The 17,323-nt window shown below is 47.0% G+C and overlaps 1 protein-coding gene across 13 annotated transcripts in view; it reads left to right on the top strand.

Annotated features, from left to right (window-relative positions):
- The window catches only part of DAGLA (diacylglycerol lipase alpha), a 79,766-nt gene that overhangs the window by 47,887 nt on the left and 14,556 nt on the right, over window positions 1-17,323 (top strand). For all 13 annotated transcript variants that reach the window (XR_011729410.1, XR_011729409.1, XM_071761818.1 and 10 more), the window contains 9 exons: window positions 939-1,040; window positions 2,530-2,668; window positions 6,485-6,572; window positions 10,358-10,492; window positions 11,728-11,805; window positions 12,909-13,033; window positions 14,183-14,339; window positions 14,649-14,732; window positions 14,848-14,925. Coding sequence is in view for 11 of the 13 variants with exons in the window: in XM_071761818.1 (XP_071617919.1) it covers window positions 939-1,040; window positions 2,530-2,668; window positions 6,485-6,572; window positions 10,358-10,492; window positions 11,728-11,805; window positions 12,909-13,033; window positions 14,183-14,339; window positions 14,649-14,732; window positions 14,848-14,925 (986 nt within the window). In the remaining 2 variants the exon portion in view is untranslated. The remainder of the gene's footprint in view (window positions 1-938; window positions 1,041-2,529; window positions 2,669-6,484; window positions 6,573-10,357; window positions 10,493-11,727; window positions 11,806-12,908; window positions 13,034-14,182; window positions 14,340-14,648; window positions 14,733-14,847; window positions 14,926-17,323) is intronic.

Genomic DNA, 17,323 nt, shown 5'->3' with positions numbered 1-17,323 from the left:
CTCTCCAGTTTCCCAGACACACTGCAGTCTCCCTGGGGAAGCACACAGAGCCCAGACAGTAACACACTGTTAAAACCAGACTGAATGGGCCCAGGGAGGTAGAGAGAAGGCAAAAAGCCATTTTCCTACCCAAGAATCATCCACTTGTCTGCCTTAAACTGAGGCACACGGTCAGGAGCTGTGTTTACACTGCTTTGGGTCTTTGCATTTGCTTGTTTCGTGGGGCTTTTTGCTCTTCATGGCTTCATCAGTTGTGATGATAGAAATAGGAGTGTGACCAGTGTGTGGGCAAGGTCCATGTGACTGTCCCATTTTAACCATGTGGTTTTTGCTGCATGTGAATCTCTAAGGAAGGAGTTTCAGTATGAACCCAGGAAAATTTCATCTGTGCTGCTGGTAATCTCAGAGAGGAGACAAGCCAAGGTTAAGCAAAAGTCATAAGAACATCAACTTCAGAACATAAATTGAGCTGATCAGGAGCCACTCTTGCCCTGGTTCCTTGCCCAGAGTTGTTGAAAACTGTGGGGGTCTCTGAACTGATCTTCCCAGGCTGAGGATTAATCCTGGGCAGACACTGCTGTTTATTTCATGCTGGTGAATCAGACCATGGTCAATACCCATGGATTCCTGTAACCCAAGAGATGCTTTCCACTGCCTTGGGTGCAAACTCTTTGATTCCCACCTTTGCTACCCCCACAGCTCTTTGCAGGGCTGGTCCCTCTTTCCTTTAGGAATAATTAATACTGAGGACACGTTACATTTTTCTTTCATTTTCTTGCTTATCCCCTTTCCATTGGCACCTGCTCCTGCAGCCACTTACTGGGTGCAACTGTCCTGCAAACACCCTGCCTGTCAGTTCCCTCTCCAGAAGATGAGGAGAGGCAGTCATAAATCCTTAGGGAGATGCTGCTGCTACCCTTTGTGTCCTTTCCTTTCAGCTATCTTGGTGATTGAGTTTGTCTATGCCATCGTGGGCATCGTCTGGCTGACACAGTACTATGCTTCCTGCAATGATATCACAGCAAAGAGTGTCACTTTGGGTATGTATTTAGAAGGTGCTTTGGGGGGGGGGGAGGCCTTCCCTCTGGGTGCTCAGAAATCCTCTTGCCTTGGAGGAGAGAGCCAGTTCATTCCCAGCTGCCTGTGGGGATTGAGTGCTGGAAGTGGATTGTAAGCTGGAAATGTGGTGCTTGTTTTCCTGAGCCCCTTAGTGCTCAGAACAGTTGCTCTATTCAGTTGGGCTGTCTGCACTGAGGCAAGAATTCACATTCCTACGGAAGGGTCTGGCTGGGTGGGGGGTCTGGAAGACCTGAATTCCCCTTTTTTTTGTTCAAAATGGCATCACTGTTTTCCTGCAACTCCTCTGCAATCTCAGGAGGTCTCCCGCAGGCTTGATGCTGGTGTTGCTGTTCCCTTTAGAGGCTCAGTGAGTATTTAATGGCTGCCTGCACGAGCAACCTCCTCAAAGAGCTGGAGAAACCTCACTGTGGTTTAGAAACCCTTCCAGAGGATTTCCTTTTGCTTGCAGCTTGGCAGCAAGAGGATTTGGAGTAACTCTGCCCCGCAGCAGCGGAGGCTCCGATGCTTGTGGCAAGAAAGCACTTGCCAAGATTTACAGGCAGGGCACTTGACTTAGGATCATAGAATGGGCTGGGTTGGAAGGGACCTCAGAGCTCATCAAGTCCAACCCTTGCTCCACTCCCCCCGTGGTTCCCAGCCCATGGCACTGAGTGCCACATCCAGGCTCTTTGGAAATATCTCCAGGGATGGAGAATCCACCCCTTCCCTGGGCAGCCCATTCCAGTGTCTGATCACCCTCTCCAGAAAGAAATTCTTTCTAATGTCCAACCTAAACCTCCCCTGGCACAACTTGAGACCTCTTGTGCCCTCTTGTCTTGCTGAGAGTTGCCTGGGAGCAGAGCCCAACCCCCCCCTGGCTCCAACCTCCTTTCAGGGAGTTGGAGAGAGTGATTTCCCTTCCTCCCCAGGGAAAATTGTGGGAGACAGAATCCCAGAATTATCCAGCTTGGAAATGACCTCTGAGAGCATCAACTCCAGCCTTTAATCCACAACCACCCCAGAGCACTCAGTGCCACCTTCAGCCCCTTCTTAAAAACCTCCAGGGATGGAGAATCCACCCCTTCCCTGGGCAGCCCATTCCAAGGTCTGATCACCCTCTCTGCAAAGAATTCTTTCCTAATATCCAACCCAAACCTCCCCTGGCAGAGCTGAAGCTCTGCCAGGGGAGGTTTGGGTTGGATATTAGGAAAAAATTCTTTAGTCCATGCCCTCTTGTCCCACTGATATCTGCCCAACCCCCCCTGGCTCCAACCTCCTTTCAGGGAGTTGTAGAGAGTGATGAGGTCTCCCCTGAGCCTCCTCTTCTCCAGCCTCAACACCCCCAGCTCCCTCAGCCTCTCCTCATAGGATCTGTGCTCCAGTCCTTTCACCAGCCCAGTTGCCTCCTTCGGACCTTCTCCAGCACCTCGATCTCCTTCCTAAACTGACTTCTCTCCTCCTTCTCTGCAGGGATGGTGGTGTGCAACTGGGTTGTCATCCTGAGTGTCTGCATCACTGTCCTCTGTGTCTTTGACCCAACGGGCCGGACCTTTGTCAAGCTCCGAGCCACGAAGCGGCGGCAGCGCAACCTGAGGACCTACAACCTGCGGTGAAGCAGCGTTCCGGGGAGGGGGGCCCTGCTTGCTGGGGTGGTTTTGGGGTGGTTTTTTTTTGTGTTTCTTTTCTTCTTCATGGAGAGTTCAGCTTCAAGAGTGGCTTCTCTACTGCTGGGGAGGGTGGGGAATGTGGAAGAATGCAGGTTGCAGGTGCTGCGTGTGGGCGTCCCAAGGAGGTGAAGCGATGCGGTGGCTGCCTGGGGTGTGTGGGAGTCACTGGATTTCTGGGGCTTTACAAGCCCCTCGAGCCAGTGCTGACCAGAAGAGGTTGTTTGGCCAGCCTGTAGCAGAGTTTTGTCTGCTAATAGTGAGGCAGTGCTTGGAGTTTGCTTAGGTTGAAGCAGCATCTTCTTCCAAAGCCTCTTTCTCCTTTTATTTTCGTCTTCAAAATCCAACCTTTTGGCCTGAGGTTTCTTGCATTTGGTCTTGGCCAAGAAGCAGTTTCTTTTGTGTTGGCAGTCAGATCTTTTAATTAAGAATCGACTGCATCTTTGAGCTACCCAGATGGGGATTTTTGAAAGCTTTTTTTTTTCCACCAAGCAAGGCATTTCTCAGAAGCTTTTCTTTTCCAGTAGCAGGACAGCACAAACAGGCTTTGTTTTCTGGTGCAGCCTTGACATATGTGACTGTCAGCAAGGAATGTGGCTTTGTAGGACATGAGGGCATTAGGGTTTGAATGCTAAAAAAAAAAAAATTAGGCTCTTAAAAAGCACTCTGCAAATTTTGCCTTTCTCCTTGGGAATTTATTCAAATGAATGAGGTGTTTCTGAATACTTGCTCCTCCAGTATCTTGAAATGGGATCCTTCAGGTTGTCTTTTGGGTGAAAAATCAGATTGTTACATTGTGATCAGGACATTCCTGGGCAGATCAGGATGAGAAGCTGAGAGGATACTGTGGGTTTAATACCCCCATACCACATCAAAGCTGTTTGGCTCAATGCTTTGGTTTTCCAGAGGGAAATGGAGTGCCACAAATAGCAAAGTTTTGGGTTTTTTTGCCAGAGAACTTAATTTTGGGGGTTGTTTTGATTTACTTTTATTCTCCCCAGTGAGGAGTTCTGAGATCTCAGACAACAGAGTGAAGGTGTTTGTCCTTTGGGCTGTGGCCAGGTTTTTGCCTCCAGGCCTGTAACATTTTGGGAGAGCTTGTGCCTGCTGTTTGCAGATTTTCACTCCAGAAAAGGGAGTGTTAACAGATGTTAACAAGCAAGATGCTGTGGGCTATAATATGAAAAGGAAACAGAAAATGTTGCTGTGTCTTCCCTACTAAAACAATTATTTTCAAAGAATATGTTTGGAAATTCTCCACTTGCTGAAAGCAAGCCTTTCCAAAGTTTATATTTTGAAATTCTCTGCTTGTGTCTGTTACCCTACTAAGATGCTACTGAATTTCCTGTTGCAAGCCCTCTGTCTGCAGTGATGTGTGTCTTCTGATGTACAGCAGTGATCTGACCTTTGTTTCCTTGAGTGGTTTTGGTTGGGAAAGATTTTTAAATCATCCAAGTCCAGCCCAGCACTGGCAAGGCCACCACTAACCCGTGTCCCTCAGCACCACAATTCCACTGCTCTGAAATCCCTCCAGGAATGGGGATTCCACCACTGCCCTGGACAGCCTGGGCCAAGGCCTGACAGCCTAATATCCAATATATATTAATTAATATCCTAATATCCAATCTAAATCCTCCCTCCCTGGTGCGAGTTGAGGCCGTTTGACCTTTTCCTATTGCTTATTTCTTGGGAGAAGAGACCAATCCCTTAGAACCTCCTCCTGAGCCATTTCCTCTGTCTTAACTCCTGAAAAAAAGCTTTATTTGTCACATTAAGCAGCCCTGTGACTTTGGCTTCCTTTTTGTGGCACTCTGCTGGAGCTGTTGCACTCTGTTACACAGTGGTTTTCCTTTACCAGTGGCATCGTGATGTGTGTGGGCTTTTATGTTCTTGCAGAGCTGAGAAAATAAAACAACAGAGCAGCTAATTGTGCACTGAGGCTTTTCTAAGCACCATGCTGTAGAGCTCCTGCTAAACACGGGGAAGTTCAGTCTTTGGAAGAGAGAATTTGGGGAAAGTTGGAGTGAAAATAGCTCGGAGCACACTTGCTTTTTCAACCCCCGCTGCGAAGTTGTGAAGTTCTTTGCATTGCTGCCCGAGTTCTTTGGCATTTGCTGGAGCAAACTGAGTGCTGCCAGCTCTGTCTTAGGGCACTCATATTCCTGTTCCTCTTTTGCAGTTTTCTTTGGAGGTTACAGATAATTCTTGTCCAACACTCAGGCATGAGCTGCTGCGTTGCCCTGCGGGATCTGCTCCTTCTGGTGCAGGCAAATCATCCTTTCCCAGCATCTTTTTCTTCCAGGTGCAACCTACTTTCTTGAGCTTGGGTTTTTCCTGGGGTGATCACCTGCCAGAAACTAGAAGTCATCTCTTTTTTTGATTGGCCTGACCCCATGTTGAGTGAGTTGGGCTGTATTCAGATGACTAAAAGACCCTGCAGGAGAGGAGCTGTGTGGACTTTGGGTAGGTGGCAGAGAACCACACAAGCATCCACTTCAACACTGCTGAGCCTGCCTTGATCTGAGGAGTGGTTGCAGGTGTGCCAGTCACCAGGGAAGGAGCTGTCACCCTGCAACATGGAGTAACTAGGACAAGCTCACAACAGTGGAGTGAACTCAGCTGGAGTGCCTTTGAAATGGGGTTGTCCAATTAGCTAATTTGGAACTGTCATATAAACCAAATGTGGGCTGAGCCAAACCTTCTCTATTCAGCCTTCTTTTAACCTTTTCTAAATTGAAGGAGAATCTTCAGCTTGCTTTCCCTTTTTAGTTTTTATTCACATTCTGCACCAGACAGGAATAAGGAGTGCCCACTGTTTCTGTTCTGAGACTCTTTTTCCAAAAATGCTATTTATTGGGGAAAAAACTCACCCAGCTCCTCTCTTAGCAAGTGCTTGAGGTGTTTTGCACCATTCCCACCCCTTGACCCCAAGGTTGGCTTTTCCTACTGAGTGATAATAGTGACCAGGTGACCTTTAGAGGTCCCAACCCAAATAATTCTATGATTCTACATCCTCTCATGGGCTGCAGCTACCAACAGACCCTTCTGCCAGGTGCTCTTGGCCATCCTGCTCCCAGCAGATATCACAGAAAAGCAGCAGCTTCATCGTGGCCACCCCATTCAGGCAGGACAGCATGTGTATAAATACAGAGGTTTGCTTCTGGCCAAAAGAGTTGGATTCTTCACCTTCCTGTCCTGTCAAGTGAGCAGAGGTTGTGTGTAGCCTCATCTCTGCTAGGCCAGGATAAATATAGCAATGGGGTTTGACCAGTCATAGTGTAGGCTGTGACTTTTTATCAGATCTTGGAGGAGCTCTGCTCAGGAGCCAGGCTGAGAGAGTTGGGGGTGTTCAGCCTGGAGAAGAGAAAGCTCCAGGGAGCCCTCAAAGCATCTTCCAATGCCTGGAGGGGCTGCAGGAAAGCTGGGGAGGGACTTTTCACCAGAGAGCATAGTGACTGGACAAGGGGTAATGGCTTTAAACTGAAAGAGGGGAGATTTAGGTTAGCTATGAGGATAAAAATCTTCACCATGAGGGTGGTGAGACACTGGGAGAGGTTGTTGCTGCCTGGGGAGGTTGTTGATGCCCAATCCCTGGAGGTGTTTAAAGCCAGGTTGGACGAAGCCTTGGGCAACCTGGTCTGGTCGTGACCAGAGGGGCTGGATCTTGAGGATCTTTTAAGGTCCTTCCCTGGGATCCCATGGTTGGTTTGCAGTCCCTTTCTGCCTGTCCTGACCCTCCATGCTCTGCCCTCTCTCCACAGCCACCGTCTGGAGGAAGGCCAAGCCAGCAGCTGGACACGCAGGCTCAAAGTTTTCCTTTGCTGCACCAGGACAAAAGACTCCCAGTCGGTGGGTACCAAACATCCCCTGGCAGGCAGCAAGCCCTGCACACAGCTGAGGAGCTGGGGGACTCAGCAGAGCACAGATTTCCTCCTGCCAAGCCTGGGATGATGTGTGGCTCGTTTCCCTCTGGAGTGTTGTTTGCAATCTGGAGGCATGAGGAGGTCCAGTGAGCTCTGCCAGGGGTTCATGCCAGGGCTGGAAATGCTTCCTGAGAAGCTGCAAGCTGAGCTATGCTCAAAACCCACCAGGTTTGACATTTTGCAGCACTCTGGGTCCTTTTCTGCCCAAGCAGCCTGAGGGAGAGAGCTGGTGTTTCTGCAGCAGGGTGCCTGGGGGTTCCCTGCAGAGAAAGAAACTGCTTTTTCCTCTGGATGCAGCTGTAGCATCACTGGGCAGGACAGTTGCCTTGTGCAAGTGGTTGGTCTTAATTCTCTGAGAGTTCCAGGGCTCTCTCTGAAGGTAAAGTTCAGAAAGAAACAATATTGTCAGTGCTAAACTCTTCTCCTGAAGTTGCTCAGTTCTCATTGAAGTCAAACAGTGTTTTCACTGTCTGGGTTCAACATTTGGCAGCACTTTGGGGGCTGCTTCAGTTTCCCTTTATCAGTTTGCTTCAGGCAATCCCTCCTGGTGTCTGCATCACTCTCATCATCAGCTCTACTCATCATCATCATCATCATCATCATCATCATCATCATCACTCTCTCCTCTCTCCATCACTCCTTAAGGAGGAAAGAGACCTCCTTGAAAATCTGAACCTGTCAGAATCAGCAAGAGAACACTTCTGGATGACTGACAGTAGAAAACTGCTGCTTAATCTATAGATTCACATGAAAATGGTTGGTTTGAAGCTTCCATGTGCTGCAGCTGGGAGGGTTCTATCCAGTAAGGGGGTTGGTGCTGCTCCCCCAAAAGTTAGCAGTTTGTTCTTGTTGGGAGCAGGTTTGTGCTTAGGGTATTGGTCAACAGGATTCCTGAGGATGTCCTAGAGAGAAAATTTTGCTGATGATTTGTAATATTTCAGTCAGAATTATGGGTGAGAACTCTTGAAAGACCAAGGAGAAGCAGAGGATTGTTATCAAAGACAGGAGAAAGTCAAAAATCAAGACGAGGTGATGTGTGCATGTCTGAAAAAACAATTTAAATTTCTTCTGTATGGTGGGCTCTGAATTAATTACAGCCTCTCAGGAAAAGAGCTGGGAATTATCAAGGACACTTCAACAAAGACATGAGTGCACAGCAGTGGCCAAAAAATCAGAAAAAACCCATTTAGCCTCAGTAGAAGGACACAGAAAATGAAAGGGGAAACATCAGGGGACCGACCACATCAGTGATGTCTTCACTAAATATAGCCTGGTGTTTGGTCTCCTAAAAGATGCTGCAGAAAAAGGAGCATAGTGGAGGGGATGTGAACTTGTGTGGGAAGAGCAATGAGACAAGGATTTAAACCTGAAAAGGGAAAGGTGTAATAAAATTAAGAACTGGGAAAAAATAATAGAGAGGCAGGTGAAGGTACCTGAACTCCTCTGTTTCTGCTGCCATGGAACTTCCCCTTCAGCCCAACACCCCAGGTAGCCAGAGCTGCTTGTCCTCAGCATGGGTGCCCTGCCAGGCATCTGAAAGGCCTGAACTTCTGTTTTATTCAGGAATGCAAAATATTTCACTTTATTTTAACAAAATCCTCATTCTGCAGTGACTTGCCTGCTTGTCTGCATTTTTTTTTAAGAGCATACATCAGAATCTTCAAATTCCTTGTGCAATTGAGTTTCCATTTTACATTCAGCTTCAGCAATTTCCAGGCTTTTTTTATGTTTTTTTCTTCTTTGCAGAAACAATCTCTGACTCTGTATGTCCTGGCATGACAGAATGTGGAATGAATGCATATGTAATGGTTCAGAAATTAATCCACTGCTGTCTCTCTCAATCTGAAAAAAATAAAATAAAATGTTGTAGCAGAGGATCTTCATCCTCTGGGCTGGAAAATAGTTCTGCAGAGTGGCCATGGGTCTGTTCTTAGGGATCTGAAGCTCTCTCTCCACTTCTGGAGCCTGCAGGGCTTGTAGCAGAGCTCTGCAATCAATCCTAAACTCCAACACCAGGTGTTCCAGCAAAAACCCCTCTTCTTCAGAACAGAAAATACATCTTGAGCTTCCATTATGGCCTTTTACTTTGGTCTGAGTATTAAGGAGTGTTGCTCATTTTGGGCTAATTGGTTTTTGTGATCTTTTGCTTTGAGGCAGTTTGCATTTTTTTTTTTTTTTTTTTTTTGGTCTGCTTTTAGGAGCTCTGCTCAGATTTATGGGGTCAGTACTTCAAGGGTACTGCAGTTGTAATGTTGGAAAGGTTAATGCCAGTCCATTTGCTCTTCAAAGGCACAGCTGGCATGGCAGCCTGCACAGTTGGCACCTGAAGCCCCATTCTTAATGGTGATTTAAACTTCCTTTTGTAGGCAAATAAAAAAAAAAAAAAAATGATAGGAAGTAATCTCACACTCTAGGAGTTTGTTGGAGATGAAAGAATGTAGGTCAGTGCCTGCCAGGCTGCTGGGGAGAGAAGGGATTTACTTTTTTGCCTATCAAAGAAGAGGGATGGAGGGATCCTGTCCTGTTCTTCAGGCTGAGAGCTCAGGCTTTCTACAGACAAGATGCTGTGGCATGGCCTCAGCTTCTGAGAAAGGGATGCCAGGAGAATCCAGGCTAAAAATTGGAGATAAAGCTGTGACAGAGCCTGGGAGGAAAGGTTTGGGATGGCAGGAGTCAAAGTACTGAGCTTTGGGGTACTACAGCACCTGCTCACTTCCACTTTTTGTTAATCCAGCCCATTTCCAGCTTCCCAGTCTCACTTAAGGTCTTGGGTTTTCTCTATTACAGAGCACAAAGGAAAATAATATTTCTCCACAGAATATCTTTTAATTTTTTCTTCAGAGCCTTTGCTTGACCCTCTCAGGTCACTTCTACTTCTGTCCCTCCTGTGATACCTTCCTTTGGGTTTGGTCACCTTCTTTTTTGGAGGCTTAGCATTTCATGACTCAGCTCTTTTTCCAGGCCCTTTTCCTGGGGTGTAGAACAAGATGAACCTGGAAAAGCCAAGTAACATGCTCAGTTCCTTCAGTACCAAACCAGCCATCCATAACATCTGCTTGTTATCTTTAAATCTTCAAAATTAGGGAGCAAAGAGTATGATGGTGAAGAAGGAGCAGCTCCAGAGGCTGTTCAGTGGCAGGATTCTAAGGGTTTCAGCTGTGATGGGCCTGGAATGGTCAGGTTTGGGTTAAATGTGGGCAAAAATGATCCCAGGATAGTGTTACAGTGTTGAAGAAGCTATTAAAGGGGACCAAATCAGTGTGGGTTGTTGGGTTTTTTTTTTTTTCCTGACTAGCCTTTGTACAAATGAACCTTCTTTTGAGGAGGAAGGATGACTCTGAGGTGAGACTGGATTGGGATTTGCTTGGTTCTCATCCTGCTTGCTCCATCTTATCTACAAGCGGTGTAAACATTTCCTTCCTCTCCCTTTGTGCCTTTTGATGTTGGGGTGGTCTGCTTGCCCACACATAAGCATCCAGCAGAGTCCAAACTCAGTCTCAGCTGGGGCCTCCAAGTGTGACTGTGTAAAATAAATACAAGAAATCCCTGTGATCATCAGCCCAGATCTGGTGTTCCCTGAAGGAATCTCACGGATCTTTCGGAACCCCAGAAACGAGGCCGTGGCTGCCGCGTCGGTTCCCGTTCCGTGACCTCTTTTGAGCCTCCCCACACCCAAACTCCTCCTGACCTCTTCTCTCCTTGATTTTGCAGGATGCCTACTCTGAAATTGCCTACCTTTTCGCTGAGTTTTTCCGGGACCTGGACATTGTCCCCTCTGACATCATCGCGGGGCTGGTGCTGCTGCGCCAACGGCAGCGGGCGAAGCGCAACGCTGTGCTGGATGAGGTGGGTTCTCACCTGGCTTCTGCCTTCCCTGCTGCTCTTCTCACTCATTTCTTGGGACAGCTGCATGGCACTGGAATAGGCTGCCCCGGGAGGTGGTGGAGTTCCCATCCTGGGATGTGTTCAGGGCTTGTTTAGATGTGGTGGAGGGGGATGTGGCTTACGGGAGAACTTTGGAGAGCCGGGTGATGGTTGGGGTGGATGATCCCAAGGGTCTTTTCCAACCTGAAAGGTTCTATTATTGTCTATTAATTATCTATTAATTATGATTATAATCATCATTATTAATGTCATCATTATCATTATTATTATGCTCTTTATTATTTCCCCACCTTGTTCCTGTGTAGTGCTGGGCTATCGCCAGTCACTGAGCTGTAAAAAATCAAAATCCTGGCTTCTTTAGTGGCTTTTTCTCAGGATCATTGAGGTTGGGAAAGACCTCCAAGATCATCAAGTCCAGCCATCAGCCCAACACCACCACTAAACCTGAAGTGCCATGTCCACACAGTTTTTGAACACCTCCAGGGAACAGGGATCCAACCACCTCCCTGGGCAGCCCCTGCCAGTGGTGAAATGACCCTTTCTGTCAAGAATTTTCTTCTAATACCCAACCCAGACCTCCCAGGGCATTGAGGCCATTTCCTCTTGTCCTGCAGTTGGTACTTGGGAGATCAACACCCACCTCTCCTTTCAGGGAGTTGTAGAGAGTGAGAAGGTCTCCCCTCAGCCTCCTCTTCTCCAAACTGAACACTTCTGCTCCTCAGAAAACTTGTAAGAGACTTTTCAAGTTTCCCAAAGGGCCCAAGAGCCACCCAAGTCAAGCTTGTCAAACCTGTCATCTTTTTAAGGCAGGTGACACATTCACATTTAGCTCTTGAGCCCAGAACTGCCTTGAAGGATGTGGCAGGTACATGAAAGTGAGTGGGAAGAATTGGTCCTTCTGCACAGGGCTGTGGAGAAGCCCCCAGCATCTGGGTAAAACTGCAGAAGGAACTTCAAGTTCTCAAATTCCAGAACCATTACTGGCATTGAGACTTGTGGATTGTCAGCCCAGTAGGAAATTGGTTTTCCCTAGGGGTGGGGTTCAGGAATAAGAAGAGCAGAATTGGAACCAGTTGAGGAGAGTGGTTGGAATATTTGGATATTATCCCAGGTTACAAAGTCCTTTGTGTTTCTCAGGCCTAGGTTTTGGCTTGGTGTCACAGAGAAGAATTTTTATCTATGTTTGTGACTTGCAGGCAAACAATGACATTTTAGCTTTTCTGTCTGGGATGCCAGTGACCAGGAACACAAAGTATCTGGATCTGAAAAATGCGGTGAGTGACTGAGCTGTGAGTGACTGAGCTGTGAGTGACTGAGCTGTGAGCTGCCAAACTCCCCACACCTCCCCATGTAGCTTGTTTTCTTCTCCTTGGTGCCTTCTCTTTCTCCTTTCAACCCCTCTCTGGAATAATCAAAGAAACTGAAGATGAGGACAGCAGAATGCATTAGCAGTACTTGCAGTCTGGAGGGGGTTTTTTTGTGTTTTCAGATGACTTTTTTGAATCCTCCACTTTGCAGGAAGTGGTGGAATTGCCACTGGGATGGGGAGAGGCAACATGAGGTTTCTCCAAAGCCAAAGAGCTGAGGGTTTGGAGCTGAGGGTTGCATCCAGAAGTGTTGTGCAGAGCTCCAGGGGCTGTGCCACCAGCAGAGCTCGAGGAGCTGGAGTCTTCCTCCTGGGGGTGATTGTCAGCAGTTCTGAGGATGGAAATTCCTGCAGGTTTGGGCTGCTGTGGGTCAGCTCAGCTTGGCTTTTTTCTCCTGGCTTGCTGGAGAGATGATACTGCTGCACGAGATGGCCAGGCTGAGCCAATCCCAGCATTTCTGAGAAGAGTTATCCTGGGATTAGCCTGCTTGCAGCTGTGCTGAACACTAACACCCTGCCTGTGCTCAGCCTGTCTCTCCTGAGTCTTGGTGTTGGGGGACAAGGTGTCAGCAGAGCTTGTAGAAGACAGACTGCCCTGATTGTCCTCTCTGGGCATCTCCTGGCCTGTGACTGTGTGGGAAGAGCCTGTTTAGGGAGCTTCCCTGGGGACTGAATCTGGTTTAGCCACTCAGCTAAGGTAGGATGGAGCAAAGGCCACAGAGTTTCACCTTCCTTGGCAGCAGAATTTCTCTCCAGCTAATTTCTGGTTTGGTTAAACAGCTGATGGGGCATCTCCACTTAGGAAAATAGGGACTGAGCTCTTCTTGGGAGGGGGAGGATCCTGCCCAGCATAACCAGCTTGCTCTCCCCAGTCCCCTGGCCACGGTGCCAGTGGTGCTGGGCGAGAAAGCAAAAAGGGTGCACGTGTCCTGATGATGCAAACAGGGAAACAGTAGGAAAAGTCCCTCTAGGAGAGAACAAGGCCTTTAGTGAGTCTCTTGTCTCTTTCAGCAAGAGATGCAGCGGTACAAAGAGGTGTGTTACTACATGCTGTTTGCCCTGGCTGCCTATGGCTGGCCCATATACCTGATGAGGAATCCCACATGTGGACTCTGTCGCCTGGCCAGATCCTGCTCGTGAGTGGCCACCCTGTCTATCACTCTGCCTTCTCTTCCTCCCTCTCCCCTTCTCTTTCTCCCCACTTTCAAAGTCTGTCTTTCACCAGTTTCATCAGCCCTCTCTTTGTTCTTCCTCTTTCTGCTTTTTTTCCCCTCTTTTTCCCCCCCTCGTGCTTTTTCTCCCATCACTCTGTGCCTCCATACTCCAATGTCTTTCCCCACAGTTTCTGCCTTCCAGTTGCTTCTCTGCTTATCAAATAAACCAGACTGTCCTATGCTCCACATCTCTGGTGCCCTAAGGATCGTGCCAGTCCTGTGCCAGCAAATAGAGAACTCCTCTGGCACAAGGCTGCTTTCACACTGAGGCAAAATAGCTCTGTCTTGGAGCTCAGAAATCAGATTTATTGGTGAGCCCAGATACGCAGGGAGCTGACATTTGGGTCTTTAAATAAAGCACTGGCAAAGGCTTGGCCAGAGTTTGTGCTGTGTTCTCTCTGACTAATTGGTTCTCTGCCACGCTGTATAGTGCAGTGCTGGAGTTGAGTTCAGGATGGTGGTGTTTTCAGTGTTTGCTTTCAGCTGCTGTAATGCTGGCATCAGATCCTCCCTGGGGTTGAGCTTTTTGCACTCACAGAGGCAGCTTCTGTGCTGAACGTTTTAGGAGGAACAGAATTCCTTTTGAGTACTTTGAGTTGTGGAGTGTCTCAGAAAGGGAAGCAGGAGGAAAAAAATAATCTCTGTGCTTCTAGTTTTGATCTGAAAGGATTCTAGTCTTAGAAACCTTTTTTATTTTTATTTTTTTTTGGTTATAAATAGATCTAGATTTTAGGCAATGCTGGCTGCTTGGTGTGTTGGAAGCACTGTAGGGCTGTGCTAGGAAGAGGAGAGCTCCCAAGGTTGATTCCTTGGGGACTGGTTGCCCTGCAGCTCTCTCTGGTGCTCAGAAGGAAAACTACAGCTGATCCCAGTGCCCCTTCTTGATGCTGAGCCAGGATTTGGGTGCTGGTCTGGGCAGCAGCTCCTCCAAATGAAGCAAAAATCCCTGCTGCTGAGCCGAGGTCAGCGTGGGGCGCGCGGTCAGTCCTTCCCTTGTCTTAGAGCGTTCCAATCTCTTCCACGTCCTTTTTTTTTTTTTCCCTCAAAGCTCTTTTTCCCCTCCTCCTGCAGATGCTGTTGCCTCTGTCCCTCCCGGCCTCGCTATGCTCCCAGTGTCACCATTGAGGAGGACAATTGCTGTGGCTGCAATGCCATCGCCATCCGACGCCACTTCCTGGATGAGAACATGACCTCGGTGGACATCGTTTACACGTCCTGCCACGATGCTGTAAGGACACCCTGCAACCCCCCTTCTCCCTGGGACCTGTTCCCCAGGCCCATCCCAATGGGATTTAGGTCCTCCCAGGTGTAGTGGTACAAAGAAGGAGAAGCTCAAGGCTTTTTTTCTGACCCCAGAGCTTCCCATCTTCGCTCTCCCCCCAGAAATTCTGCTACTCGGATAGAAATATTTGCCACTGCCAAAAATCAGATTATTATGGCTGTAAGGCCAGGCTGCTCTGGCTCCTTTTTTATTGAGCAGGTGAATAATTAAAGAGGAATGTCTCACCTCCTTGTTACAGCAATGAATCTTTTCCAGGTTTATGAAACACCTTTCTATGTGGCCGTGGACCATGACAAGAAGAAGGTGGTCATTAGTATCCGAGGAACTCTGTCTCCAAAAGTAAGGGCACTGGGCAGCAACCTCACATTTAATCTTTCAGAAGAGTCTGAGACCTTCCTGCCTTTCTTGTGGTGGTTGATATTCCTGAAGCCCAGGATCTGCTTTTTTTTTCCAGGATGCCCTGACTGACCTGACTGGGGATGCTGAGCGCCTTCCCGTTGAGGGTCACCATGGAACGTGGCTGGGACACAAGGTGTGTAAAAGAAAAACCCAAAACAACAGGAAAACATTTATTTGTTTATATTATTTAGCCTAGAAGTGAAAAGCCAAAACATAAGAAAAAAAAAAAAAAAAAAAAAAGTGGTTTTAAGTGCTTGAGGTGCTTTTAAGAAGGGTCTTAAGTAATTGCAGTCGAATGGCTTTGAGATGTTAATAAACACTTGTAGCTGTTAAAATCACTCTGTTTGTCATGAAAACCCACTTACAATTAGCAAAACCAAACTGTGAAAGGCATCAGCAGAGACCTAAAATTAAATTATTGGCATCATTCAAATGACTTTTTCATCCAGTGACCTTTTGAGAATTTGCAATCAACCCCCAAGAATGTGTTTAAAATTCTGCTGCAATGGGATAAGGCCTGAAATCTCCTAACAGGATCCTGGCAGACCCCACATCTCTTTGATTAAACTGATGCTCTGTGGCTGTGTTTAGTGATCAGGACTGGGCTGACTAAATCAATTTACTATCAAGCTGATCTTTACCCCCAAGTCCAGTGAAGTAATGTCACACGCTGGTTTTTTAAGCTGCTGAGGAATTTGGCAGCCTCTCAAGACACAGTGCCAGCTTGGGAAGGAAAAAATACAAACTGGAGGTTGGGTGGAACAAAGCAGCTGCAGGAGATGCTGCAGCTCAGGGTGATGAGATGCTGTTGCTCAGGGTCCCTTCAGGGTTAGCTAAAAAAATGTTGTTTGGATGCTCTCTGGTCTCCAGGTTTCCCAGAGTGGGTTTTGTTGTGGTTTTTTTTTTTTTTTTTTTTGAGAGCAATGTTGGGTACCTGCTATTTGGCTAATGAGTTGTTTGGGTTTTTTTTTTTTCCCCCAAATGAGAAAATTAATCTGGCAATAACAGGATGTGTTATGGAAACACAGAGATAAGTGAGGTAGTATTTTGGCACAGAACTGATATTTAGCTCTGTGAATCTTTACTCTTCTGAAGTGTTATCTACTGTCACTTGTTTGGGTTTTAGGGGTTTTTTTTTTTCACTAATTTGTTTAGCTCAAAATGACTTTGTGCAATCAGGGTGATCAACAGTTCATACAAAGAAAGGCAAAAGGGAAGCAAGGGGAATTTGTTCTATTTTTAATGTGTAATAGTTCCTTGCAGTTCCTGGCTTTTCTTTTGATCTTGCAGGGAAAATGTTCCCATGCCAGTGACTTCTATGAAACATCAGATCATTCCCTTTGTTCCATATTGAGGTGGCTTTTTCTTTGGCCTTTGTATTATTTCTTTTTGGTTATTACTAAGATGGAAATATAGCTTTATCTCAAATTATTACCAGTATTAATCTTCAGCCAATAATGTACTGTTGATTCCTGAGGGGAACTAAAGGAGACAATAGGATTTAAAAATGTCTGTCTTCATGCATTTTTAATGTCCAGAAGTCAACTTTAATCCAAAAATAAATGAAATGCCTTGCTAACACATTTAATTTGGAGAAAAATACTTGGCCTTTTGGGAGCTTTCCTGGAAGTTGTTGGAATTTTCTCCTTTTTCTTGCTGATTCTGTCCTGCACCCCCACAGACTCCACCTGCAGAGCTCACCCCTTGCTCTGCTGCACTCCACAGCCAGCCTACAATTGAAAACTCTTTGATGTTTGCATGAGCTTTCTTATCATTTCCACTGGTCCCACAGCTGAAAACGTTTGATATCTGGGTTGCTGTGCATGCATGCCACAGTTGAAATATATATTAGGTCTCTTGAGCTATTTTTGGGTCAAAAACCAGAGCTGGAACGAAGGTTTACGGGTTCGCACGCAAGGAAAAAAAAAATAAAGGGATTGTGACAGTCCCCAGGGGAAGTGAGCTGCCAAAAGGAAAGAAATGTAGTTTGACTCATTTTTTTTGAAGTAAAATCCAAACCAATTGATTTAAAAATAAGCATAATGTAAGGTGACCTTATAGCAACGTTCCAGTATCTGAAGGATGCCTACAAGAAACCTGGGCTGGGACTTCTCACACAGGTGAGAGGACAAGGGGCAGTGGTTTAAAACTTGAAGAGGGGAGGTTTAGGTTGGACATGAAGAAAAAAATCTTTCCTGTGAGGGTGGAAAGACACTGGAACAGGATGCCCAGAGAATCTGTGGCTGCCCCATCCCTGGCAGTGTCTCAGGTCAGGTTGGATGGGGCTTGGAGCACCCTGGGCTGTGGGAGGTGTCCCTGACCATGCAGGGGTTGGAACTGGAGGAGCTTTAAGGTCCTTTGCAACCCAAACCATTCTAGGATTCTGTGATAAGTCAAGGGCATGAATCCACACCAAATTCTGTTGAACTTGTATAGAACAAAACTACACAAATGGTGATGTTGAGGAGGTTTGTTCCCTGATGCTGCCCGGGGTGACACGAAGGAGCTGCTGGCTGGAAGCTCTGAAATCT

This window comes from Heliangelus exortis, chromosome 18, assembly GCF_036169615.1.
Source record: "Heliangelus exortis chromosome 18, bHelExo1.hap1, whole genome shotgun sequence".
NCBI lineage: Eukaryota > Metazoa > Chordata > Aves > Apodiformes > Trochilidae > Heliangelus > Heliangelus exortis.
The sequence above is the reverse complement of the archived record's forward strand: the minus strand, read 5'-3'. Positions and strand labels throughout refer to the sequence as shown.